Source organism: Macrobrachium nipponense, chromosome 9 (assembly GCF_015104395.2).
Source record: "Macrobrachium nipponense isolate FS-2020 chromosome 9, ASM1510439v2, whole genome shotgun sequence".
Taxonomy (NCBI): Eukaryota; Metazoa; Arthropoda; class Malacostraca; order Decapoda; family Palaemonidae; genus Macrobrachium; species Macrobrachium nipponense.
In genome coordinates, this window is record NC_061110.1 from 8,944,549 (window position 1) to 8,971,341 (window position 26,793).

A 26,793-nucleotide genomic window follows, 5' to 3' on the forward strand; every position below is an offset into this window, starting at 1 on the left:
CCTTCCTTTTCTTCCTCCTAAACATTTGCCAGTGAGCAAAGTCCAATCTGCACATTTCTCATTGTATAGAATGGACATTGACTTTACTTCAGCAACGTGAACACTACTTATTTGGGTCTACGTTGCTCTTTTATTCTTCACAACTGAGAAAACTCAAAATGCAAACAAAAACAAAGGAACAAAGGAATGTTTATACAGCTGTTCTTTCAGTAGAAGTGACACAGCAGTAGTGAGCTCTTCACTTTCAAGAGATCAACTGCGGTGGTTCTTACCGAGTGTATCTTTGAACGCATGTTGTCCCACTGTACTACCATAAGTATGTGTAGCCATGGTCGTTCAACCATTCATCCATGAACGAAGATATTCTCACTTTAAAGGCATCAGTTTGTATTCCTTTTGGACAAGATAATCTGGATTATCCTTTAATTTCAATAGTTCGACTTCTGTCATCACTTCAATTTCATTCGGCAAAATCAATTTGGTAGACTACGTACTTGACAAGAAGTTACACTTGTACATGTGCATGTTTTAATTACAGTCTGCATACAGCACACTCCATACTCCTGCCAATCATTGTTCCGTTTACTAGGCTCACTTTTACTGACCATCCTACAGTGTAGGCTTTATTGTTTCAGGGGGTAGTTTTTTTACTTACAGGTATCTTTAAAAAAGGATTTCCAAATTACATAACTGCCAAACTCCATTTGCCCATTTAGCAGGATACAATTAAACCACCAGTAATTTTCAATGACAATCTTTAAATTCCCAAGATACAGTTTGGAATATACAAAATAAAAAAATTGTGACCATCCTGCTTGATCATTTATATACAAAACAATCTTATCAAAACATACACAACTTGTTAAAAAAATGAATACAGCTCCAGACACTAACACAACAGAGGTAAAGAGAGACAATTGACAGTCAACTGAAATCCCAATGCTTAACAAGAATTTTATCTCATAAATATAAATGCACAGAAAGCATTCTAGGAGTGAGCCAGCCTGGGTAGTACAAATGGTTACCTGGACAGACACTATACACAGGACACTTACTTAAACATTATTCTTTGTAATAATTGGAAGGACATCTCCCATCCCCCCCCCTCCAACAACTAATGCAATGGTGCATATTCTGCCTAATAACGTATTTTATTTAATCACAGAACAAGTGGTAGTGCAAACTGTTGCACCACTATGGATTCCCACAAGGAGAACTGACCACACTTCAACGACTCAAGGCTCTACTTCAGCATTAGCTTTGCGAACACCTGCAAGTATCACACCACTAGACTTCCTTAGGTAAACCGACAATATGGATTTGCTCATTCTGCTCTCAGAGGAATCAGTGCGTGCCAAGGTAAATCAGAATTTTTTTTTTATCTTCTAAAAGAGAGGTGTGTTTCCCTTTTAAATTATATCACTTGTGGTCAGAGGGTATACTGTTAAAAGTACACACATTACAAATATTTTCAACTAAAATTACCCAATGTGATGCTTCCCAACATACACAGTGATTACACTGCTGCAATGACTATAATCAAGACTTTTTTTCATTAAGCTCCATTACAGCATAACATAAAGATAGTACAATCGGTTTTACAACTAAGCTCCAGCATCACTACTCTAAATAACCAAGATTATTTCGTTATTGTACACTTTCTTCTAACTCGGTCTTCTCATCTGCTGTTGAATGGCTAGGCACTTGTTTAGAAAAAACACAAACTCACTAACTATTTACATGTCACCTTTGAGCACACACACTACCGTTATTTCACACGGGAACCTGGGTTCTTTACATTCCGGTAATAGCTGTCCTTCTGATGTACATGGAGAGTGATGAATTTCAAATGATGATGTACGTGACAAATATATGCATCTAGCCATAAATAACTAAAATTTTATGAAATGTTTACATTTCAAACAAAAAAACAAGTGACAATCTTCATACAGATTCATCAATAACAAAATCGTCCTATGCAATCGGTTTCAGTCCCTGATTCTAAAATAAAAAGAATTCTCTTTCCTGTAATTTGGCCACAGTCAATGATATGACTCCACATTTTTTCTGGATATCACATATGTAGTTTGGCACAGTTCCAAATGTCAACATACTTCTCCAACAGAAGAAATAAAAGATATACTAATGAACATAACTATACAGGAACCATTATATAAGGAACACTTAAAAATAATGTTGAGCATTTTTCGGCACAACTTAACCAAATACAAAAAATACGAGAATAAACTTCCATGAATGAATATGGCTAGGACTCTGGAGAACACTTTACTTATGCAGTTCCAAAATCTGCTCAGAAAATCGCCCAATAATTCGATACGGTACACTGTATATTCGTTCTTCCTTTTTTACAATCGTCAGATACAAAATAGATAAAAGCAGCAATACTTTTATTAAAGTTTTCAATTATTATAAAATACATAAATCCAAACGTAACATATAGTGCCCAACAGTAAATACCTCGGTTTACATAAAAAAAAACACATTTATCCCTCATTCTCAGAGGCAGCTTTCTAATTTCGCGAAAACAAAACATCAACTTTTGCCATTTTTTCTGTTAATATAAAAACTACTGGTGAGAGGAACTGGTTGATTAGGTAAATCTTTTTCAATCAGCACTATTTAAAATAAAGTTTAATCATAAATGTTAACTTATGCAAAATGGATAGCCTCCAACAACTGAAGAAACTGATCTTTATAGTCAAGTTGTGCTACTAGTCAAATTAAGTAAGTTGTAAAAGATATGAGGGCTGTTTGGAACGGCATAGCTTGTCTGATCACGAGCCAAGTGAGATCTTTACTGCCTTTGCAGTTCATCATCATTCAATGAAATGTATTATGAGAACATAAAACTGTAATGTGGAATATTCAACCTCTACTTCAATTTCTCATCACAAAAAATATTAGTTACAAAAACAATTCCAAATGATACACAGAAGGGACCTAATTTTTCCTAAAAAATCAGGCAAAATGAGTCAAGTCATTTTCACAGTACTTCTTAACTTCATATCGTAACATTTCTGTAGGCCACTACAAAATAACAAATGACTAAGAACAAATATAACATTCAGTGTCATGGACCAGACAGGTAAAAATATGCTTCACTGCATAACATGAAGGTTGTACTCCTCACTATGTGATCTTTATGGCACTGCTAAACCCTAAATGGAGACATACAAATGCCTTGTGCATCAATTGATTTGAAAGAAACTTCTGAAATAATATTCAGATAACACTGCTGAATAAAATATATAAATGTGAATACTGAAATGTATGAAGAATTAGGGATCAAAAATGCTCAAAGAATTGGGGGATCTGTTTGAGCTCTCTACCTATTAGCCCAAATAGAGAGCACAAATACGAAATGAAATGCTTCTGTAATCACTTTTCTCACTACCAGAACATAATACCTAACTTATTACCTATTGTTCCTCATCATCTTAAAACAATACTGACTGCATAAGCAACTCCATTTCTCCAGCTTACAAAAATGAGCAAATTATTATACACGACACTGCATCATCACAGTTGAACCTATCAAAACCTATTGGATTCCTCCAGTGAGCTGAACAAAGCCTGCTAAGCAAGCTTTACTTTTCCGTGAGCCCATTCATCTGACACCAATATCCGTAATATAAAAATATCACTTTAATTCCTTATTTGAATGTATTCCAGAAACCTTCATCAGTTCTAGTGCATTGTTGTGAGCTGATGTTTCTCTGGTACTGCAGATGATTCCTCATCTGGAGGGTAGCAAGGTCTGCGGCAGAAGCACTGGTAAAAGGCTTTGAGAACTGACTTCCTGTATGCAAACACTGCGAAGATCACCACGGACTCTAAAATCACATACCCCCACAAACTGTTGAAAAAGAGGAACGAGAAGTTGAATGAGTTTCCAGCACCATACAAAAAATTCAGGTGAGCTGAATGATCAAAGCAGTCATTTTTCAAATTGTAAAAAACTGAAATATGCAAACAACAAACTTTTCTTAGCCATAATTGTAGCAGTGCAAAGTAACACTTCAACTTAGGTTACCTAATTATTTTTTGCTTAGCTACCATTTTGTATGTCAAATCCCTTGGCATTCACAGCTAAGTACAAATTTCTGGTCAATTTAAATTAGGAACTGAATGGAATTGTTATTATCTCTATAATATCTAGAGGATATTCAAGCACAGGCTATAAAGTAGGGTCTTTGTTACATAATGGACTCTGTTCCTTACCAGACAGCTCTGATATGAATGGTACTTTAATTAGAAAAATTTCAAAAGCAGCTTCAGATGAAATAATGTAGGTCTTTTAAACCAAATAAATATAGGCAAAACTAACAGAGGATTATATCCTGTAGAGAATTATGGTATACAGTATATGAGCAACAACAAATAATGTAACTAAAAAAGGAAAAAAAATGACCTAGATTTCCAATATCACTGAACCTTCTAGAAATGCATGTACATGTAGCAAAGCCTCAACCTATGTAACCACAGTTGCATGGAAAAATCAAGGGACTTCTTAAGCCACAAAGGGATATGTATCCAAGTGTAATGTATAATATAACTTCAAGCAATTTCTTGCAATTTCTCACAAAGACGTATTTCAAAGTGAATATGACTTATTAAGCATGACCAGTTTTATCCAAATAGTCTTATACCCCTAGAACACAAAACCAGTACACAACTTCACAAGTTGAAATAAATTTCATATAACAATCATTATTATAACTGTAATGAAGTGCATTACCATTGAAGGTAAAACTTTATCTTAATTTTTAATTTTTGTATAAATTTTTGTAAAAATGTTCAAACTGAAAGAAAAGGAGAAATTGATGTTTTCAGTTTTTTGTAGTACTACTGTATAACTTTCCAAGGTGCCTTATTTAAACATCAAACTAGTGTTCTCATACAAACATATCTTACTTATATTCTACTTCACTTCATTGTCCCCAAACTGAGTCTTGTTCAAAGACAGTAGTAGTACCATACTTCTAGTTTCCTATCTGGAACTACTTGTATATATATCACTAATTATACAACATATAATGCATTGCAATTTGGGGATGAGCTGGAAACCTCAATGCACTGGGTAAAGGTCATTCATTATATGACAATTTTTTTTTATAATTAGATTTGTGCTCTAAAAACATTCGACAACATCATAGTACATGCCTAACAGGAGCAGGTTCTGTGAATGATAAAAGCTTAGCTAGCTCAGAATTTCAGAGTGATACAGAAAATATAAAAATACTTACTCAATAACCCTGATATCTAAAATATCATCCGGAACATCTATCAATGTGTGTACAATCATTATTAGGTACAACTTCCACCCCTGCTTAAGACTGAAAAATAAAAATACAAAAATAAGACATGAAAAGTAACAGAAAAACATTATGTAAAATAGGTTAGGTCAAGCAGAAAGACCAGTAACTACAAAAAATAAAAATGAATAAATAAAATACTCAGCAGCCATTTTCATTCCAAAAAAACCCACAATTCAGAATCAGGACATAACTGTTTGCTCTTAGGATTTAGTAGTATACTCTTAAGTAAATTTTATCAAAATCTGCATAAAAACATAACACATGTCTGCGTGTATTTGAGATTAATAAAATTGTGGTTTCAACACAATTTATATGCAGAGAATCAGCTAGCCCACTGCATACAGCACCTAGGTACCTAACGAAACCCTTATGTATTTGAATGTTGAATATAAAAGCTATAATCTTACAGGTTAAACAAAACTTTACAGCCCATTGTAAACTGCATTAAAGGACTATTAGTAAAAGAAATATATCTACAAACAATGTTTGTTCCATATCCAAGTTGAACTTGATACAAGAAAAATGTAAATTTGTTAATCAAATTGACTAAATTCTTACCAACTAAGAAATCTATCATGAAGCAGTTTTAAGAGTAAAAAGCTGAGCTATATATTGAGTACCTGCCTTCTACAAATATCAACAAATATACAAAGTAGTGTAAGTAGATCACTCCACAAGTCATGCTAGTTGGTATGTTACAGGTAAATTTATTTCAAGATCTCAGTCTCCTTTTGTTATAAAATTGTTTAAAAATCATTACATACTACTAACTTTAATATCTGCTAAAAATAAAACCTACTGCATGTGAATCCCTGTTAGTGCTTAGTGCTTCAAGATTTAAAGGAGTCCAGGATATACAGAATATGTATGTGGCACAAATATCCATGCTATTCGAAGAGTCAACCTAACCCCACCTCTGACTGTCTGAAAGCTATAAATCTGCTATGAAGTGGTAAAAGTGAGCTGACAGAAGCTTAAGCCACTTGTAGGTCATAGTCTCAGCCTTCAGACTGATGTTAATTTTATTTTGTCTACCTCCACCTTATCTGTGAATATGACAATTTGTCCAAAATTGCATTTTTCCTAACTATACAAACCTGAGGTCCTTTTACAATAGGAAGGTACTAGCGGCAGCTGGATAGGTCGTAAGCTTTCGAACAAGGGGTTCGGTAGTTAACTGCTTGTCCGACAGGCGCGCGCGCGCGACTGGGAGGTAAACAAATCACTTTTGCTTTGGCCCAAGCAAAAACTGCAGAGTGGAGGGGTGGCATGAGGTGGGGCTATGTGTAAAAGGACTCAGGTTTGTATAGTTAGGAAAAATGCAATTTTGGACAAATTGTCATTTGTTCCGACCACGGCATACAAACCTTCGGTCCTTTTGACAATAGGAAGACTCACTTCTTGGTGGGGGGTGGAATCTGAGTCTTTTGTGAACAGACTGGTGTTCGCCCAAACCTTGGAAGCCTCCCTGGTCGTAAGCGCGAGGGAGGGATCCAAGCCTCTGTCCGATTGATCGGGGTGTGCACCGCAGGATCAATGGTCAGACCTCTGGACCGAGTACTAAGAGAGAGGCATGCGTATCTCTTCGTACCAGCAATGCAAGAACTGTTCCTGTACAGGAGCAAATATAAAGTCATGGGTTTGACTCTTGTAGGCATCCACTTCCCCCCCTGTAGAAGGAAGTGGTGGATATTCTGCTCCTATCCCTAGTGAAAGGGATAGGATGGGGCTCTGTCATATAGCTCACCTGCATCTCGTCCTCATCCAGCGTAGTGACGACCATGGCCCTCTGCCCGCAGGTAGAGGGGAAGAGACGGAAGAGAGAGCCAGTCACTCACTCACTCACACATCCATCCACACAGTCACACCAGGACTCGATGCTGTTCAGCCTGCGAGGGTCTGGGTTAGCTACACAACTTGTTGAGCAGCACCACGGGTCCCAAGGAAAAGGTGGTATCCAAGGACCTGTGGGCAATATCCCGAAGGTAGAAGGACGTAAAGGTAGTCTGGTTAGACCAGACCCCTGCCTTCAGGACCGCGCCACGGAGAAGTTCTTGCGAAACGCCAACGAGGGGCCAATACTTCTGACTTCGTGAGCTCTCGGACGGGACGTACGGATGTCGTCACTACCATCAGCCTCATACGCCCTCCTGATGACCTCACGCAGCCAGAATGAAAGAGTGTTCTTGGATACTTCTTTCTTGGTGACCCCGGTGCTAACGAAGAGGCGTCGACACTCAGGCCTGAGGTTGTCGAGTTTCTCTTCAGATAGCGCCGTAAGCGCCTCACAGGACAAAGCAGCATCTCATCCGTATCATTATCGGTGAAGTCCAATAGGGAGGGAATCGTGATGACTCGAACCTGTAATCAGGAACTGAAGGTTTCTGAGTCTTCGCAACGAAGTTCGTGACGAAATCGAGCGTCACGGATCCCCATCCCCTGGAGTGTCGTCATCATAGGAAAGACCATGAAGTTCCCCTACTCTCTCGCCGATGCCAGGGCCAGCAAGAAGAGGGTCTTGAGGGTCAGATCCCTGTCTGACGACTCTCGGAGTGGCTCGAACGGTGTTCGAGTCAGACTCCTAAGGACGAGAAGTCACGTCCCACGCAGGGGGCCTGAGTTCCCTGGTGGGCAAGACCTTTCGAAGCTCTCATAAGCAAGGAGATCTCGAACGAGTTCGAGATGTCCAACCCCCTCAGTTTCAGGACGAGCGCCAATGGCGGCTCTGTATCCTTTAACTGTGGGGACTGAGAGGAGCTTCTCTCGGCGAAGAAAAACGAGAGGAAATCCGCTACCTGCTGAAGAGTGGCTCTGAGAGGAGATAGACCCCGTCTACGACACCAACCACAGAAGACGGCCCACTTCCCCTGGTACACAGCTGCAGAGGACTGACGGACGTTCCAGCCATCTCTGTTGCTGCGCTACGAGAAAAGCCTCTCGTTCGCAAGAGATGGTGGATAACAGCCAGCCGTGAAGACGTAGGGACTGGACTGCTCGGTGGTACCGCTCGACGTGTGGCTGGGCGAGAAGGTTGTGCCAAGGGGGAATCTCTCTCGGTTCTCCTGCGAGAAGAGCCAGCAGGTCCGGATACCAAATGGCCTGTGGCCATTTGGGAGCCACCAGGATCATCCTGAGATTCGGGGTGACCAGCGCTCGACTGATCACCTTGCGAATCATGGCTGAACGGGGGTGGGAAAGGCATAGGCGAAGAGGTTGTCCCACGGGTGTTGTTGAAGGAGCGTCCTCTGCAGCTGCCCATGGGGTCCGGCACGGCCGAGAAGAACACCTGGAGCTTCCTGTTGTGCCGGGTGGCGAACAGATCCACGACTGGTCGCCCCCACAGGTCGAAGAGCCTTTCCGCCACGTCCTGGTGTAGAGACCATTCGGTCCCTATCACCTGATCCCGACGGCTGAGCGTGTCTGCTACTACATTCCATCTTCCCTGGAATGTAGCGTGCCGACAGCTCTATTGAGTGTGCCTGAGCCCACTCGTGCACCTGCCGAGTCAACTGGTACAACGGGAGAGACACTAGGCCCCCCTGTTTGTTGACGTAAGCCACCACCGTGGTGTTGTCGCACATCAACACCACTGAGTGTCCCATCAAGCGGTCCTGAAACTCTTGGAGAGCGAGGAACGCTGCCTTGAGTTCCAGAACATTGATGTGAAGGTGCTTGTCGTTCTCGTCCCACACTCCTGAAGTCAGCAACTCCTCCAGGTGTGCGCCCCATCCCTCGGTCGATGCGTCTGAGAACAGCTGCATGTCCGGGGGGGGGAGTGCGCAGAGGCACTCCTCTTAAGAGGTTCCTGTCGTCGAGCCACCAGGCTAGGTCCTGCCTCACCTCCTGTGTCAGCGACACTGGAAAGCTTGGGGGGATCCGTCGCCTGTGACCAACTCTCCTTTAGCCTCCACTGAAGAGGACCGCAGGTGAAGACGCCGTGAGGGACTAACTTCTCGAGTGACGACAGGTGTCCGATCACGACTTGCCATCGCTGAGCTACCTGTTCCTGCCGAGACAGGAACTGGTTGCTGCCTCCCTGAATCTGCTGATCCGCGAGTCTGCGGGGAAGACTCGCCCTGCTACCGTGTCGATCAGCATACCCAGGTACTTCATCCTCTGCTTGGGCTCGAGATCGGACTTCTCGAAGTTCACAACGATCCCCAGATCGCGACAGACTCGAGCAGTCGATCCCTGTCCTGTAGCAACTGCGAGCGGGAGCTCGCCAGGACTAACCAATCGTCGAGATACCTCATCAGACGTATCCGTGCGAATGGTCCCAAGCAGACACCAGAGTGAACACTCGCGTGAACACCTGTGGGGCGGTTGAGAGACCGAAGCACAGTGCCCTGAACTGGTACACCGTCCCGTCGAGGATGAAGCGGAGGTACTTTCTGGAGGACTGATGAATGGGTATTTGAAAATACGCATCCTTCAAGTCCACTGAAAGCATGAAATCGTTCTCCCGTGATGGAGTCGAGCACTGAGCGTGCCGTCTCCATCGTGAACCGGGTCTGGCGAACAAACCGGTTCAGGGGAGAGAGATCTATCACCGGGCGCCAGCCTCCCGTAGACTTTTCCACCAGGAAGAGTCGACTGTAAAAGCCCGGTGACTGATCCGTGACGATCTCTACAGCTCTCTTGCTCAGCAATGGTCTTGATCTCCTGTCCGAGTGCTACGTCCTTCGATGACCCTGGAACGTACGACTGCTGTTGGACCGGGTTGGAGGTGAGGGGTGGCCGAGATTCGAAGGGTAATAGATATCCCTCCCGAAGGACATCTACAATCCAGGTCTCGGCGCCGTAGCGCTGCCAAGTTTTTGCCAATGGCTGGCCAGGCACCCCCCCACTTCCGGCAGCAGGTGAGGGGGAACGCCGTCCCTAGCGTTTCCCCCCTTTCTTCGACTTCTTCCCAGAGCCTCCACGGGATGAGGAGGCTGGGAGGAGGGCTGGTTACGGCCCCCCTTGCTAGAAGTCGAAGAAGACAGAGTCATTCCTCGGGGCTTCGACGCAGCAACCGTCTTAGCAGCCGAGGAAGCGCTAGCCGAGCTCTTAGACTTGGCCGCAGTCCGAGGCTGCCCAGAAGCCTTCGAGGACTGCCTGGTGAACCAGACGGTCACTGTCCCTCAGGTGGCGCCGTCTGTCCACCGCAGCGTCCACATCTCTCCTGGGAAGAGAGACGTGGAACTCCGTAGCTAGGAGGTCCAGTTTCGTAAGCCCCAACGACCGCTTCACGCCCGGGACCGCCCTGGAAAAACCCGAGTAAGGACAGCGTCCCCCTTCCGTCGGGAGAACCAGGTTGGCCCACAGGTTCACCGTCTGGTGGGCAAGGAAGGAGATGGCTCTTCCCCCAGACTGGCAAACTCTCCTGAAGGCCGAGTCATCTTCGGGAGAAATTCCCCCGGAGTTGGCTGCGACCTTAGATACTGTGAGGGACCACAGATCTAGCCAGGAGACGGCCTGGAAAGCTGCCATGGCGGTAGATTCCAGGCCGAGTGCCTCTTGCTGCGAGAACCACAGGTTCTCGGACAGGAGCTGTTGCAGAGACACACCCGGAGTCAGCCTAGCTAACTCCGGGTTCACCTGTTTGGGCGGCATCGGGTCTTCAGATGGCACCGTAAAACCGCCGCTGTCGTAGCAGAGGAGGTGGAAGCAGCTTGCTCGACCTGCCAGACTTGAGCGAACCGTCTTGTCCGGAGACAAGCGATTCAACCTGGTCCAGCACTGAGGTCCGCAAGCTCGGAACGCCGGGCAAACCCACCGTCGGTCTGGGTTCCCTCTTCGGGCCCCAGAACGACTCGAGCCGGGCGTGGGCTCGGCTGGTGGGAGCGGTCGATCCTTCCCCGAGGTCGTTGTGCTGACGAATCAGCGCAATAACCTCGGCAAAGTTCCTCTGGATCTCGGGCGTGATAGCATCCTGTGGAGTCGGACCGTCCAGTCCCTCGAACAGGAGTACCTCCCGAGACCCTCCTCCCTCAAGGAGAGGAGCAGCGACAGCCCCCTCTCGGTCCTCCAACCACCTTTGTGCGTACGACCTGGCTGGTCCGAGAACCGAGCCTGGTACGTACGACGACGTGGCGGGATCCTGAGGGGCGCACCCCTCACGATCACTCCTCAATACCTCGCCCCTCCCGGTGTAACCCGAGGAGGTTGAAGGTATGGGAGAGGCAGACCTGACGCTCTCTCCTCGCTCACTGGCAGAACCAGCGGGCTTGGAGGACTGCAGGCGATCGCCAACCCGCGGTGGCGATCGAGCTGCAGACCTAGTCGAGCCGTCTCGCTGTGGAGAACGGCTGGACCGAGAACAGCGGCCCCGGTCTCGTGTGTCAGAGGAGCTGGTGCTGGTCGCCGTACCCGATCGCTCTCTGTGAGAGCGACGGTCAGGCGACCGGCGAGCTCCACTGTCACGGTGAGACCGGTGCGTATCCTCACGGTGCGTCAGTTTCGCTGGTACAGCCGTGGCTGGTGCCGGCGAACGGGGGGACCTCTTCCCAGCCTCAGCCCGTGGCCGGTCATGGACCGTCACGTCCGCCCGGGTAGCCAGCCGCTCGCCGTGAGAGCGAGAGCTGGTCTGGTGAGAGTCGCGTGAGCGGCTGTCACCATCTTTCCGCTCCGTGCCGTGAAACCTGACGCTGAGCGGACTCAGAGGTCTGGTTCCCTTGCTGCACGGTCGCTGGTAGGCGACCGTACACTCGGTACCGGTCTCGCGCGAACGAGCGGCCGAGGGCCGGATCCTGGCGCTGCCCGTGGCCGAACCACTAACAGCAGGTGAGGAAGTGCCGGTGTTAGCCGGCACCCCTCTGGTCCCCGTAGTCTTCTTCCTTGCGGGAGAAGAGACGGGTCCTGCTCCCGAAGGAGCAGGGCGACCAGCGGAAGAACCCCCCGTCTCACCAGAGCGAGACGGGCCCTTAGAAGCTCCCGAAGGAGACTTCTTAGGGGGGGGGGGGTTAGGGGCGGGGGGAGGCCGACCTTCTTTTCTTCCTTTAGGCGGGGGAGCCTTAGAAGAAGAAGGGGAAGAGGCGGCAGACGACGACGACGACGAAGAAGACGATGAAGACGACGACGGGACACCTTCCTCCTCTTTCTTCTTCTTCTTCGTCAACCTCCTCAGGACCGACGTCAGGTCTGTCATCCAGGACGGAGCCGGGGCTGCTGTTGCCGAAGCAACAGGGCCCGGACGTACCTGTCCGAACAGACCAGCATCGGGAGCAGCGGCGCCAGGAACAGGAACAACATCAGCAGGTGCGAGCATCACAGGAACGGCAGTCGAGACGGCAGGAGCAGGAACAGGAACAGCAGCGGTGGTCACGGCAGGTACGGCAGGCTGTGTGTACAGATGGTCGAACCAGCGGCACAGACATCATCGGCACCGGTGGGAGGTCCAGGGGCGAGCTCTTCGGGCACATGAAGTACCGGGTCAGTTGGGCAACACGGGCAAACCCCAGGGGGTGGCGGCATCACAAAACTCCCCCGAGGTTACGGCGCTTGGCCCTGCCCACCGATGTTGTGGGTGTCACAGAGACCGCGTGCTGGGTGTACGCCAGGTGAGGAGGTGACGCGTAGCCGGGTGTTGTCAGGGTCGTGGTGGTGGTTGTGACCGTTGCATGAGTAACCGCCACGGAGCCAGCCAGATGATAGAGCAGCCCCTGGACACTCGGCACGCCCTGCAGCCCCAACGATGCCCACACCTGTCCGAGGTCATCCTTCACGGCAACCGCACCTGAGGAGGCAAAAGTCGGGTGATTAGAGGATCCTCTACCCGCATCGCGAGCGAAGACTAGCGGATAGAGGACCCAGAATACAACTCTACGTCAGGGTATCTAGCGCCCTCCTCCACACTCGACACGTCAGGAGAGGAGAAGGAACCATAGACACCCCCCCCGCCCGAAGGGGAAGGCGCGAGACGTGGAAGTTGAGCGGGCGCGGCAGGAAAGAAGACGAAGTGTCCGTCACCAAAGGAGTCGCGGGAGAGCTTTCCGACGGACTCCTTTGCAGGCCTTCGCTTCTTCTTGCCCTCATACAAAGTCCACTGCGCCTCCGACCAGTCATTACACACATCACAGGGCTCGGCCCGGGTGCATTCGCGCCCCCGACACCGAGCACACAAAACATGAGGGTCAATCTCCGGGAATGATCTAAAAACTTCCCGCATTTGCGCCCTTCGATACCCCGGGCAAAGTCTCCTTGGGGTAGCGAGGCGAGGAGATTCCATCATTATTCACTGAAGCCGTAATTAATATGTAAAGAGAGAATAATTGTACTTACAATACTCTTTCATACACAATTACAACCAAACTTAGAAAGCAAACGACGAGCAGCGGCAGAGAGCGAACACACACGGTCCATAACCACTGTGAGGCCGAAAGCAAAAGTTGGATTTGTTTACCTCCCAGTCGCGCGCGCGCGCCTGTCGGACAAGCAGTTAACTACCGAACCCTTGTTCGAAAGCTTACGACCTATCCAGCTGCCGCTAGTACCTTCCTATTGTAAAAGGACGAAGGTTTGTATGCCGTGTCGGGAAAAACAACCCTGTATGCTTGTTATTGTTAAATAAATTGTTTACACTGTGATTCTCTGTTCATTACCTATTTTGCGTTCCTATACCTTTTATTATCAGCGTTATAATCCTATTTATATACTATTTACTAATATTTTTCACTACACCTTTTTCACAATACCTCAGAATCAGAATAGAATTATTTAGTGGTCCACAGCTAATTAATAACATCATAAATTTTTTAAATATGACAATTTGTCTAAAATTGCATTTTTCCTAACTATACAAACCTGAGGTCCTTTTACAATAGGAAGATACTAGCGCAGCTGGATAGGTCGTAAGCTTTCGAACAGGGGTTCGGTAGTTAACTGCTTGTCCGACAGGCGCGCGGCGCGCGACTGGGAGGTAAACAAATCACTTTTGCTTTGGCCCAAGCAAAAACTGCAGAGTGAGGGTGGCATGAGGTGGGGCTAGTGTAAAAGGACCTCAGGTTTGTATAGTTAGGAAAAATGCAATTTTAGACAAATTGTCATTTGTTCCGACACGGCATACAAACCTTCGGTCCTTTTACAATAGGAAGACTCACTTCTTGGTGGGTGGAATCTGAGTCTTTTGTGAACAGACTGGTGTTCGCCCTACCTTGGAAGCTTCCCTGGTCGTAAGAGCGAGGGAGGGATCCAAGCCTCTGTCCGATTGATCGGGGTGTGCACCGCAGGATCAATGGTCAGACCTCTGGACCGAGTACTAAGAGAGGGGGGCATGCGCATCTCTTAGTACCAGCAATGCAAGAACTTGTTCCTGTACAGGAGGCAAATATAAAGTCATGGGTTTGACTCTTGTAGGCATCCACTTCCCCCCCTTGTAGAAGGAAGTGGTGGATATTCTGCTCCTATCCCTAGTGAAAGGGATAGGATGGGGCTCTGTCATATAGCTCACCTGCATCTCGTCCTCATCCAGCGTAGTGACGACCAATGGCCCTCTGCCCACAGGTAGAGGGGAAGGAAAAGATGGGAAGAAGAGAGCCAGTCACTCACTCACTCACACATCCATCCACACAGTCACACCAGGACTCGATGCTGTTCAGCCTGCGAGGGGTCTGGGTTAGCTACACAACTTGTTGAGCAGCCACCACGGGTCCAAGGAAAAGGTATCCAAGGACCTGTGGGCAATATCCCGACGTAGAAGGACGTAAAGGTAGTCTGGTTAGACCAGACCCCTGCTTCAGGACCTGCGCCACGGAGAAGTTCTTGCGAAAACGCCAACGAGGGGCCAATACTTCTGACTTCGTGAGCTCTCGGACGGGACGTACGGATGTCGTCACTACCATCAGCCTCATACGCCCTCCTGATGACCTCACGCAGCCAGAATGAAAGAGTGTTCTTGGGATACTTCTTTCTTGGTGACCCCGGTGCTAACCGAAGAGGCGTCGACACTCAGGCCTGAAGGTGACGAGTTTTCTCTTCAGATAGCGCCGTAGCGCCCTCACAGGACAAAGCAGCATCTCATCCGCATCATTATCGGTGAAGTCCAATAGGGAGGGAATCGTGAATGACTCGAACCTGTCATCAGGGACTGACGGTTTCTGAGTCTTCGCAACGAAGTTCGGGACGAAATCGAGCGTCACGGATCCCATCCCCTGGAGTGTCGTACATCATAGGAAAGACCATGAAGTTCCCCTACTCTCTTCGCCGATGCCAGGGCCAGCAAGAAGAGGGTCTTGAGGGTCAGATCCCTGTCTGACGACTCTCGGAGTGGCTCGAACGGTGTTCGAGTCAGACTCCTAAGGACGAGAGTCACGTCCCACGCAGGGGGCCTGAGTTCCCTGGGTGGGCAAGACCTCTCGAAGCTCCTCATCAGCAAGGAGATCTCGAACGAGTTCGAGATGTCCAACCCCCTCAGTTTCAGGACGAGCGCCAAGGCGGCTCTGTATCCTTTCACTGTGGGGACTGATAGGAGCTTCTCTCGGCGAAGAAAAACGAGGAAATCCGCTACCTGCTGAAGAGTGGCTCTGAGAGGAGATAGACCCCGTCTACGACACCAACCACAGAAGACGGCCCACTTCCCCTGGTACACAGCTGCAGAGGACTGACGGACGTTTCCATCCATCTCTGTTGCTGCGCTACGAGAAAAGCCTCTCATTCGCAAGAGATGGTGGATAACAGCCAGCCGTGAAGACGTAGGGACTGGACTGCTCGGTGGTACCGCTCGACGTGTGGCTGGGCGAGAAGGTTGTGCCAAGGGGGAATCTCTCTCGGTTTCTCCTGCGAGAAGAGCCAGCAGGTCCGGATACCAAATGGCCTGTGGCCATTTGGGAGCCACCAGGATCATCCTGAGATTCGGGGTGACCAGCGCTCGACTGATCACCTTGCGAATCAGGCTGAACGGGGAAAGGCATAGACGAAGAGGTTGTCCCACGGGTGTTGAAGAGCGTCCTCTGCAGCTGCCATGGGTCCGGCACGGCCGAGAAGAACACCTGGAGCTTCCTGTTGTGCCGGGTGGCGAACAGATCCAGCGACTGGTCGCCCCCACAGGTCGAAGAGCCTTTCCGCCACGTCCTGGTGTAGAGCCCATTCGGTCCCTATCACCTGATCCCGACGGTCTGAGCGTGTCTGCTACTACATCCTCTTCCCTGGAATGTAGCGTGCCGACAGCTCTATTGAGTGTGCCTGAGCCCACTCGTGCACCTGCCGTGTCAACTGGTACAACGGGAGAGACACTAGGCCCATGTTTGTGACGTAAGCCACCACCGTGGTGTTGTCGCACACAACACCACTGAGTGTCCCATCAAGCGGTCCTGAAAACTCTTGGAGAGCGAGGAACGCTGCCTTGAGTTCCAGTACATTGATGTGAAGGTGCTTGTCGTTCTCGTCCCACACTCCTGAAGTCAGCAACTCCTCCAGGTGTGCGCCCCATCCCTCGGTCGATGCGTCTGAGAACAGCTGCATGTCCGGGGGGGAGTGCGCAGAGGCACTCCTCTTAAGAGGTTCCTGTCGTCGAGCCACCAGGCTAGGTCCTGCCTCACCTCCTGTGTCAGTGACACTGGAAAGCTTGGGGGATCCGTCGCCTGTGACCAACTCTCCTTTGTCTCCATTGAAGAGACCGCAGGTGAAGACGCCCGTGAGGGACTAACTTCTCGAGTGACGACAGGTGTCCGATCACGACTTGCCATCGCTGAGCTACCTGTTCCTGCCGAGACAGGAACTCGGTTTGGCTGCCTCTCTGAATCTGCTGATCCGCGAGTCCGCGGGGAAGACTCGCCCTGCTACCGTGTCGATCAGCATACCCAGGTACTTCATCCTCTGCTTGGGCTCGAGATCGGACTTCTCGAAGTTCACAACGATCCCCAGATCGCGACAGAACTCGAGCAGCCGATCCCTGTCCTGTAGCAACTGCGAGCGGGAGCTCGCCAGGACTAACCAATCGTCGAGATACCTCATCAGACGTATCCCGTGCGAATGGGCCCAAGCAGACACCAGAGTGAACACTCGCGTGAACACCTGTGGGGCGGTTGAGAGACCGAAGCACAGTGCCCTGAAACTGTACAACCGTCCCGTCGAGGATGAAGCGGAGGTACTTTCTGGAGGACTGATGATGGGTATTTGGAAATACGCATCCTTCAAGTCCACTGAAAGCATGAAATCGTTCTCCCTGATGGGAGTCGAGCACTGAGCGTGCCGTCTCCATCGTGAACCGGGTCTGGCGAACAAAACCGTTCAGGGGAGAGAGATTTCTATCACCGGGCGCCAGCCTCCCACGTAGAACTTTTGCCACCAGGAAGAGTCGACTGTAAAAGCCCGGTGACTGATCCGTGACGATCTCTACACTCTCTTGCTCAGCATGGTCTTGATCTCCGTCTGAGTGCTACGTCCTTCGGTGACCCGGGGACGTACGACTGCTGTTGGACCGGGTTGGAGGTGAGGGGTGGCCGAGATTCGAAGGGTAATAGATATCCCTCCCGAAGGACATCTACAATCCAGGTCTCGGCGCCGTAGCGCTGCCAAGTTGCCCCAATGGCTGGCCAGGCACCCCCCCACTTCCGGCAGCAGGTGAGGGGGAAACGCCGTCCCTAGCGTTTCCCCCCTTTCTTCGACTTCTTCCCTCATAGCCTCCACGGGATGAGGAGGGTGGTGGGAGGAGGGCTGGTTACGGCCCCCCTTGCCAGAAGTTGAAGAAGACAGAGTCATTCCTCGGGGCTTCGACGCAGCAACCGTCTTAGCAGCCGAGGAAGCGCTAGCCGAGCTCTTAGACTTGGCCGCAGTCCGAGGCTGCCCAGAAGCCTTCGAGACTGCCTGGTGAACCAGACGGTCACTGTCTTCAGTGCGCCGTCTGTCCACCGCAGCGTCCACCATGCTCTCCTGGGAAGAGAGACGTGGAACTCCGTAGAGGTCCGTTTCGAAGCCCCAACGCCGCCTCACGCCCGGCCGCCCTCGAAACCCGAGTAAGATGGACAGCGTCCCTTCGTGGAGAACCAGGTTGGCCCACAGGTTCACCGTCCTGGTGGGGGCAAGGAAGGAGATGGCTCTTCCCCCAGACTGGCAAACTCTCCTGAAGGCCGAGTCCTCTTCGGGAGAAATTCCCCCGGGAGTTGGCTGCGACCTTAGATACTGTGAGGGACCACAGATCTAGCCAGGAGACGGCCTGGAAAGCTGCCATGGCGGTAGATTCCAGGCCGAGTGCCTCTTGCTGCGAGAACCACAGGTTCTCGGACAGGAGCTGTTGCAGAGACACACCCGGAGTCAGCCTAGCTAACTCCGGGTTCACCTGTTTTGGGCGGCATCGGGACTTCAGATGGCACGTAAAACCGCCGCTGTCGTAGCAGAGGAGGTGGAAGCAGCTTGCTCGACCTGCCACTTGACGCGAACCGTCTTGTCCGGAGACAAGCGATTCAACCTGGTCTAGCACTGAGTCCGCAAGCTCGGAAACGCGGCAAACCCACCGTCGGTCTGGGTTCCCTCTTCGGGCCCCAGAACGACTCGAGCCGGGACGTGGGCTCGGATGGTGGGAGCGGCGATCCTTCCCCGAGGTCGTTGTGCTGACGAATCAGCGCAATAACCTCGGCAAAGTTCCTCTGGATCTCGGGTGGTGATAGCCAATCCTGTGGAGTCGGACCGTCCAGTCCCTCGAACAGGAGTACCTCCCGAGACCCTCCTCCCTCAAGGAGAGGAGCAGCGACAGCCCCCTCTGGGTCTCCTCCAACCACCTGTGCGTACGACCTGGCTGGTCCGAGAACCGAGCCTGGTACGTACGACGACGTGGCGGGATCCTGAGGGGCGCACCCCTCACGATCACTCCTCAATACCTCGCCCCTCCCGGTGTAACCCGAGGAGGTTGAAGGTATGGGAGAGGCAGACCTGACGCTCTCTCCTCGCTCACTGGCAGAACCAGCTGGCTTGGAGGACTGCAGGCGATCGCCAACCCGCGGTGGCGATCGAGCTGCAGACCTAGTCGAGCCGTCTCGCTGTGGAGAACGGCTGGACGAGAACAGCGGCCCCAGGTCTCGTGTGTCAGAGGAGCTGGTGCTGGTCGCCGTACCCGATCGCTCTCTGTGAGAGCGACGGTCAGGCGACCGGCGAGCTCCACTGTCACGGTGAGACCGGATGCATATCCTCACGGTGGCTTCAGTTCGCTGGTACCAGCCGTGGCTGGTGCCGGCGAACGGGGGGACCTCTTCCCAGCCTCATTCCGCCCGTGGCCGGTCGTGGACCGTCACGTCCGCCCGGGTAAGCCAGCCGCCGCTCCGCCGTGAGAGCGAGAGCTGGTCTGGTGAGAGTCGCGTGAGCGGCTGTCACCGTCTTCCGCTCCGTGCCGTGAACCTGACGCTGAGCGGACTCAGAGGTCTGGTTCCTGGCTGCACGGTCGCTGTAGGCGACCGTTACACTCGGTACCTCTCGCGAACGAGCGGCCGAGACGGATCCTGCTGCCGTGGCCGAACCACTAACAGCAGGTGAGGAAGTGCCGGTGTTAGCCGGCACCCCTCTGGCCCCCGTAGTCTTCTTCCTTGCGGGAGAAGAGACGGGTCCTGCTCCCGAAGGAGCAGGGCGACCAGCGGAAGAACCCCCCGTCTCACCAGAGCGAGACGGGCCCTTAGAAGCTCCCGAAGGAGACTTCTTAGGGGGGGGGGAGGCGACCTTCTTCTTCTTAGGCGGGGGAGCCTTAGAAAAAGAAGAAGGGGAAAGAGGCGGCAGTACGACGACGACGACGAAGAAGACGATGAAGTACGACGACGACACCTTCTCCTCCTGTTTCTTCTTCTTCTTCGTCAACCTCCTCAGGACCGACGTCAGATTCTGTCATCCAGGACGGAGCCTGGGGCTGCTGTTGCCGAAGCAACAGGGCCCGGACGTACCTGTCCGAACAGACCAGCATCGGGAGCAGCGGCGCCGGAGGAACAGGGACAACATCAGCAGGTCCGCCAGCATCACAGGAACGGCAGTCGAGACGGCAGGAGCAGGAACAGGAACAGCAGCGGTGGTCACGGCAGGTACGGCAGGCTGTGGTGGACGGTACAGATGGTCTAACCAGCGGCACAGACATCATCGGCACCGGTGGGAGGTCCAGGGGCGAGCTCTTCGGGCACATGAAGTCCGGTCGTGGCAAACACGGCAAACCCAGGTGGCGGCATCACTCCCCCGCCCCCGAGTTACGGCGACTGGCCCCTGCACCGATGTTGTGGGTGTCACAGAGACCGCGTGCTGGGTGTACACCAGGTGAGGAGGTGACGCGTAGCCAGGTGTTGTCAGGGTCGTGGTGGTGGTTGTGACCGTAGCGTGCGTAACCGCCACGGAGCCAGCGAGATGATAGAGCAGCCCTGGACACTCGGCACGCCCTGCAGTCCCAACGAACGCCCACACCTGTCCGAGGTCATCCTTCACGGCAACCGCACCTGAGGAGGCAAAAGTCGGGTGATTAGGAGGATCCTCTACCCGCTCAAGCGCGAAGACGAGCGGATAGAGGACCCAGAGTACAACTCTACGTCGGGGTATCTAGCGCCCTCCTCCACACTCGACACCTCGGGAGAGGAGAAGGAAGGACCTAGACACCACGCCCCCTGAAGGGGTGGAAGGCCGCGAGACGTGGAAGTTGAGCGGGCGGCAGGAAAGAAGACGAAGTGTCCGTCACCAAAGGAGTCGCGGGAGAGCTTTTCCGACGACTCCTTTGCAGGCCTTCGCTTCTTCCTGCCCTCATACAATGTCCACTGCGCCTCCGACCAGTTCATACAAACATCACAGGGCTCGGCCCGGGTGCATTCGCGCCCCCAGGCACCGAGCACACAAAACATGAGGGTCTATCTCGGGGAAAGATCTGAATTTCCCACATTTGCGCCCTTCGGTACCCGGGCAAAGTCTCCTTGGGGTAGCGAGGCGCGGAGATTCCATCATTAATGAATTCAGCGTAATTAATATGAAAAGAGAATACTGTACTTACAATCTTTCATACACAATTACAAAACAAACAAGAAAGCAAACGACGAGCAGCGGGCAGAGAGCGAACACACACGTCCATCCACTGTGAGGCCGAAAGCAAAAGTGGTTTGTTTACCTCCCAGTCGCGCGCGCGCGCCTGTCGACAAGCAGTTAACTACCGAACCCCTTGTTCGAAAGCGTTACGACCTATCCAGCTGCCGCTAGTATCTTCTATTGTAAAAGGACCGAAGGTTTGTATGCCGTGTCGGAACAAAAGACAGGTTCCTCAAATAAAGTCTAATTTTTTTTTTCTTCTATTAATTAATTTTTTTTTCTCAGGATCCCTGAGAACCAGCCCGAGAAGAGTCTACTTGAGACTCAGAGGTCTGGAAAAACTAACCCCTATTAATAATTAGTAATAAAAGTGGTCACAGCTTATTTCAAAATATGAATTAAAAAATCATGTAAGCCCACTATGCACCTAATTTGATCATGTGGCAATGTTGTATAAGCGCAACTAAAATTGAAAGTAGCCTATACTATACTGTTATCAGGACCTTCCAGATGGTCTCTACATATATCTAAAAATTCTGAAACATTTTACAACCTGCACTAATGATCTGGTCACATTCAGATTTATTATGTTTACTCAAAAGTTTATCAAAAATTAAATCTAGAATATCCCTCACATCTTTAATAATGCAAGTGACAGAGACAGAACTAGAGATAAATATCAAATATATAGGACGGCTTTCAAATCTAGGAATAGCATAAACAAGAGGTATACCTAAATTTGAGGGCAAGACTTCACTTAATTTATGTTTGTTAATGAATACTTACCAACACTAGCAAGAATTACTTTCATTACACACTTTGTGGTTATTACTCACTCAATTTCTGAGATTTAATTACATGAAAAGTTGCATATTTTTGTATACTAATACAAAGTTATTACTAGCCCTACTAAATGGTAATAAAACCTGTTGATACTAAATACTTTGTTCTATTTTGTAAATTAATACCACGATAAGTTCATGCAGTAAGTTCACTTAGGTAATCTACTCTAAGTTTTGCTACATATTGTGCTTCAGGCTTACCACGAAACTAGACAGGCCCCATTTCCTAAGAAACACAAGAAGTTAAAGATCGTAATTAAATACCAAACATCAACACTTAATAAAGAAAAAAAAATCAAATGAATTTGTTCCCACCTGACTGCCAATATCTTTACTTTTTGTTACCACTGTCACTCAGACTTTAACAGAGCAATGAACATTCAACTTTTTCTACAGTTAACCAAACATTCTGACAGTATCATAACAGTGCATTTTATTGGTATTTCATCTATATATTCATTTACTTAAAAAAACAACTATTTACATTCATGAAAAACAAAAACGTAATATGTACGATGACTGAATAGAAAATCATAATCTACAAACTATGCATATGCAGACAACATTTAGGTATTAGTGAAGAAACATCAGGTTCCTTATTCACCAATATTTCTCAATTACTGGAACTCGCATTGAGGTTACGCTTCTCAGTCTGATTTATTTGTTTATTTACAAGCAGGATTATGCTTAAATAAACGAGTGGGCACTTTGGTAAGAAAATTTTACCAAAGTTGGAATTCAGAAAGAAGTTACAAGTTTTATGGGAGAGAGAATGTAATCTAATGACAGTAAAGCTTTGATACATCTTTGCTGTATTGAATGGTAATGAATGAAAAGGTAGTTTTAAATTATCCAATGAAACATAACTGCAATATCAATGAACTGAGGCAGTACTATACTGTACATACGAATGAAAATTCTAAGTCACAGCGGACATAGAGCAGTATTAAATTTAGTAATGTTAATTACAGACATTTTAAACACAATAGCCTAACCTGACAGTAACATTACCAAGAAGGCAATGAGAAATAACAAATAGTATGCACCTTAGGAACTTTATAAACACGTGAGTAGACATTTAAACCGAGAGAAAATTACTCACCAGAAATTGGCTTCACATCGAGGTAAGCCATTGCCGAATTTTGTGTACTTGCAAGTATTTGAGGTTGCGAGAGAGAGGAAGACTAAGTTGACAATCATAAGAATAGTCTCCACAAGTTGCAATATCATATTAATGTCAGCTGAAAAATGAAAAATTAATTTAAACAGGTCATTTAAAAACACATTCATCTTGGGTAACATCAATTAGATTTACTGTTTAATGCAACATCTAATGTAAAAATTATCAAGACCTAATAATAAATGTGTAGATACTCCATAGGGTTCTAGTCTCAGATTCTTCAACATTTCTATTCTATACTACTATTACATTGAGTTTTACAGAGACGTAATCTATTAGATAAAATCTAATATTCGCTCATTTTATAAGAAACCACATGTGCCAGCCCTGTAACGGTTCAGATACTTAATTCAGTGATGTAGATGCCAGTGCTAAAAAATAGTAATGAAATGGGATTAGGCATTGCACTTGCACGAACTTCGAGAAAAGAACAAAACAGCCAGCAAAACTTCTACCCGAGGTTGAATAAAGAATATAGCAAACAGACACAGAATCAACAGAGTCATTATGATAATTATTTTTCTTAACTCTATGCTGTAATGGAAATTGTTTAAAGACAATGGCTACCAAAGAACTGGTCTGCTATGAATTCAAGCAACAGGAAATAGGTATCAAAGAACATAACTTACTTCTCAACTTGCACTTATCGCCATCAGCCTCCATAAGAGATCCATCTCTGTCTTTTCCCCGTGCGTATGGTAAAACTAACACGACCGTCGTCAGAAATGCTCCAATTACCCAGGTATAAATGGAATACAAGAGGAATCGTTTTCTTGATCCCACATCTTGACGATTCCTGAATACAGATTCTGAGTTAGTTAACTTTAGGTGATCATAAACATCATATATCTATTTAACTATTCACTCACTTCTAGATGTACCAAAATAGGAAAATTTTTATGGCACTAATGCAAGCCACATAAAACAAGGTTATTCAAACTGATATATTAGTTGATGTTTCAACAATCACTAGTGTCCAAATAAAACTACTTCAATGTATCACTAAGCTAGAACTATTATTAAAAATTAGGATACTACAAACAATGTGTGTTCCAAACATGCTTATAGGACCCATTTGTTGGATGAAAAACATATATAATGGAGGACTCACTTTAATGTTCTCCAAATATCGAAGCACATGACATTAAACCACAACATGACACCACAGAAGAAGAAATATTTGACAGCTCCTGGAATAGGAATCAAACAAAAAATTAACATTTCTAATAAAAAATAAAAGTTAAAATATACACTATTTTAAAAAATATATACAAATCTAACATATGACAACTGTTTTAAATATGAAAATAATCACTTCAAAATAATCTGACAACCTTTGACATTCAAAACTCAAAGCAAAAATTAAAAAGAAAAACTTTCACAATGTGATTTAATCAAGGAATTTTTACCAATACAGTACTTCAGTAATCCTCAAGAAGCCCAAGGGCACCACTTAACAATTGCAAGAGGAGAAATTAAATGAAGATTACTACAATACTAAGGATATGAAATCTCACCTAGTGATACACAAGAGACAAAGCTGATGTTTAGAGATAAAACGGATCCTGGTAAAAGGCAGATGTTATACAAAAGGAGAGATATGAGGAAACATATCATATACTGGCCCTGAAATAGAAAAAATGAGAGCCATTACTTTTCTATAGCAAGGCAATGTACCAATTCAAATTCGGTTTTTTGCAAAACAACAATGCATTTTGGGGTTCCAATTTACAACAATTTAACACATTTTTAATGAGTAGCAGCAACATGGAACAACCAGATGGTAAGCAGCATCTGAAGTCATCAAAATATAAAATGATCCATCAACGCTCAAAGTCTGCACTTATTGAAAGAATATTACAGGATTTATGCAATCACAGAATTTTACTCTTTACTAATGGGGTATTTTTTTATGAGTAGTCCAGTAAGCTCTTCTTCTTCCTCCAAGCTGTTGCTACGTCATTTCCTTCCTTCACAATATCTACTTCACAATCCTTCATTTCTGTGTTAACTAACTCTCATGTTGTCCTTTTGATAAATATTAATTACATACAGTTTGTTACTCATACCTACCGTACCTAATACATACTAAATTATTCACATACAGCAATACAAACCAATTATAACTTGACATTAATAAAATAAGCAAAATATTCAGACATATTTTAAGAAGACTTTCAATATGCAAAATAGAAATGTTATACAAACTACTTTTATTTCTGAAAAATATGTCTGTTTTTACTGATATGCAGAAGATTTGATCTGTGATTTTCTGTCATGATCAAATTCAGTTTTTAAATGTTTTAATTTCAAGAATAAACCTTCACCTGGCACAGACGAAAATGGCAGTGTTAAAGCTATCTTCTCTAAATCTGGAACAGGTCAAATTATTTCTGGCTATACTTCAGAGGTGAGAGTGAGCCTATGTGGCAATATGTAGATGACAGAAAAGGTTCTGTGTTGCATCAGTTGGGCTCCAGTGGAAATGTTTTCTGCATGCTCCTTTTCATCCAATCCTAGTCTCTTCCTATATACCTATATAACTGCTGAACTATTTTAATTGCTAATAAACTTTGGTCTGTGTGCAAGTATAATAACTGCACTGTATTGCAAGAACTGCATCAGTGTTTGTTGTGCACTGTTGAATATTGTCAAGATACTGAGAGATTGCACAGGCATGAGGTATGGGATAATGTAAGATTACATTACTTTTTCTAATTAGTTTTTTTTTGGAAGTTCAAAAACTTTGTCATAAAAGCCGCACATACTGTAGTACCACAAAACAAGTATAGAATACATATTTTATCTTTCCCTCTCTTAATACTGTGCTGGTCATCATAATACTGGTGAGGTTCATGCCCAACACACTGTAAAACACTGACTTAAGGCTTGAGGGGGACAAGAGTTATTCACAGGCTTAACTGTCATGAAGAGTTGTACCCCTAAATATGTAACTGATTTACTAAAATTAATAAAAACTGACAGCACCAACCTGCAAACATCTCAGGTCTCTGATGAAGAAGAAAGCAACTAATGTGAGAATGATAAGGAGGTGAGCAACAGCCACTCCTGTCCAATAGAGTCCAGGATTTTGCTCTTTCTCTTCTATACAGATGTAAACCTTGGTTTGGTGCATTTCGCAGGCTTCTTCGTCGGAGTCGTCATAAACCTGAAACAAAAATTCTAACATCAGGGCTACACTGGTAACATCAGTACCAAATTACAATATCCAAAGCAGACTCCAACTACTGTAGCCATATTTCTAAATACAGTTGTCTCTCCACAAAAAATCTTAATCCAAGGTATTACCATTATTTCATATCACACGTGACATAAGCCTGTCTCAAAAAGGCTACATGAACAAGACTTAACAGGACTGTTTAGAAGCATTCTTCGTACCAACAAGTATCAACAGCAAAAGCAAAAAAATACCTGTGCAGCAATCACTTTTCAATGATAGCTCTACTAATTTTTCTGATTG

General features: G+C 47.1%; 1 protein-coding gene across 1 annotated transcript in view; it reads right to left on the reverse strand.

Annotated features, from left to right (window-relative positions):
• Nucleotides 1–738: 738 nt before the first annotated feature.
• Nucleotides 739–26,793, reverse strand: part of LOC135218246 (uncharacterized) — a 71,764-nt gene continuing 45,709 nt past the window's right edge. The window contains exons 5-11 of the mRNA XM_064254409.1: nt 26,305–26,481; nt 24,830–24,938; nt 24,424–24,502; nt 23,942–24,108; nt 23,235–23,373; nt 5,268–5,357; nt 739–3,877 (exon numbers count right to left, since the gene is read on the reverse strand). Of these exons, the coding sequence (XP_064110479.1) occupies nt 3,709–3,877; nt 5,268–5,357; nt 23,235–23,373; nt 23,942–24,108; nt 24,424–24,502; nt 24,830–24,938; nt 26,305–26,481 (930 nt within the window). The 3' untranslated portion in view covers nt 739–3,708. The remainder of the gene's footprint in view (nt 3,878–5,267; nt 5,358–23,234; nt 23,374–23,941; nt 24,109–24,423; nt 24,503–24,829; nt 24,939–26,304; nt 26,482–26,793) is intronic.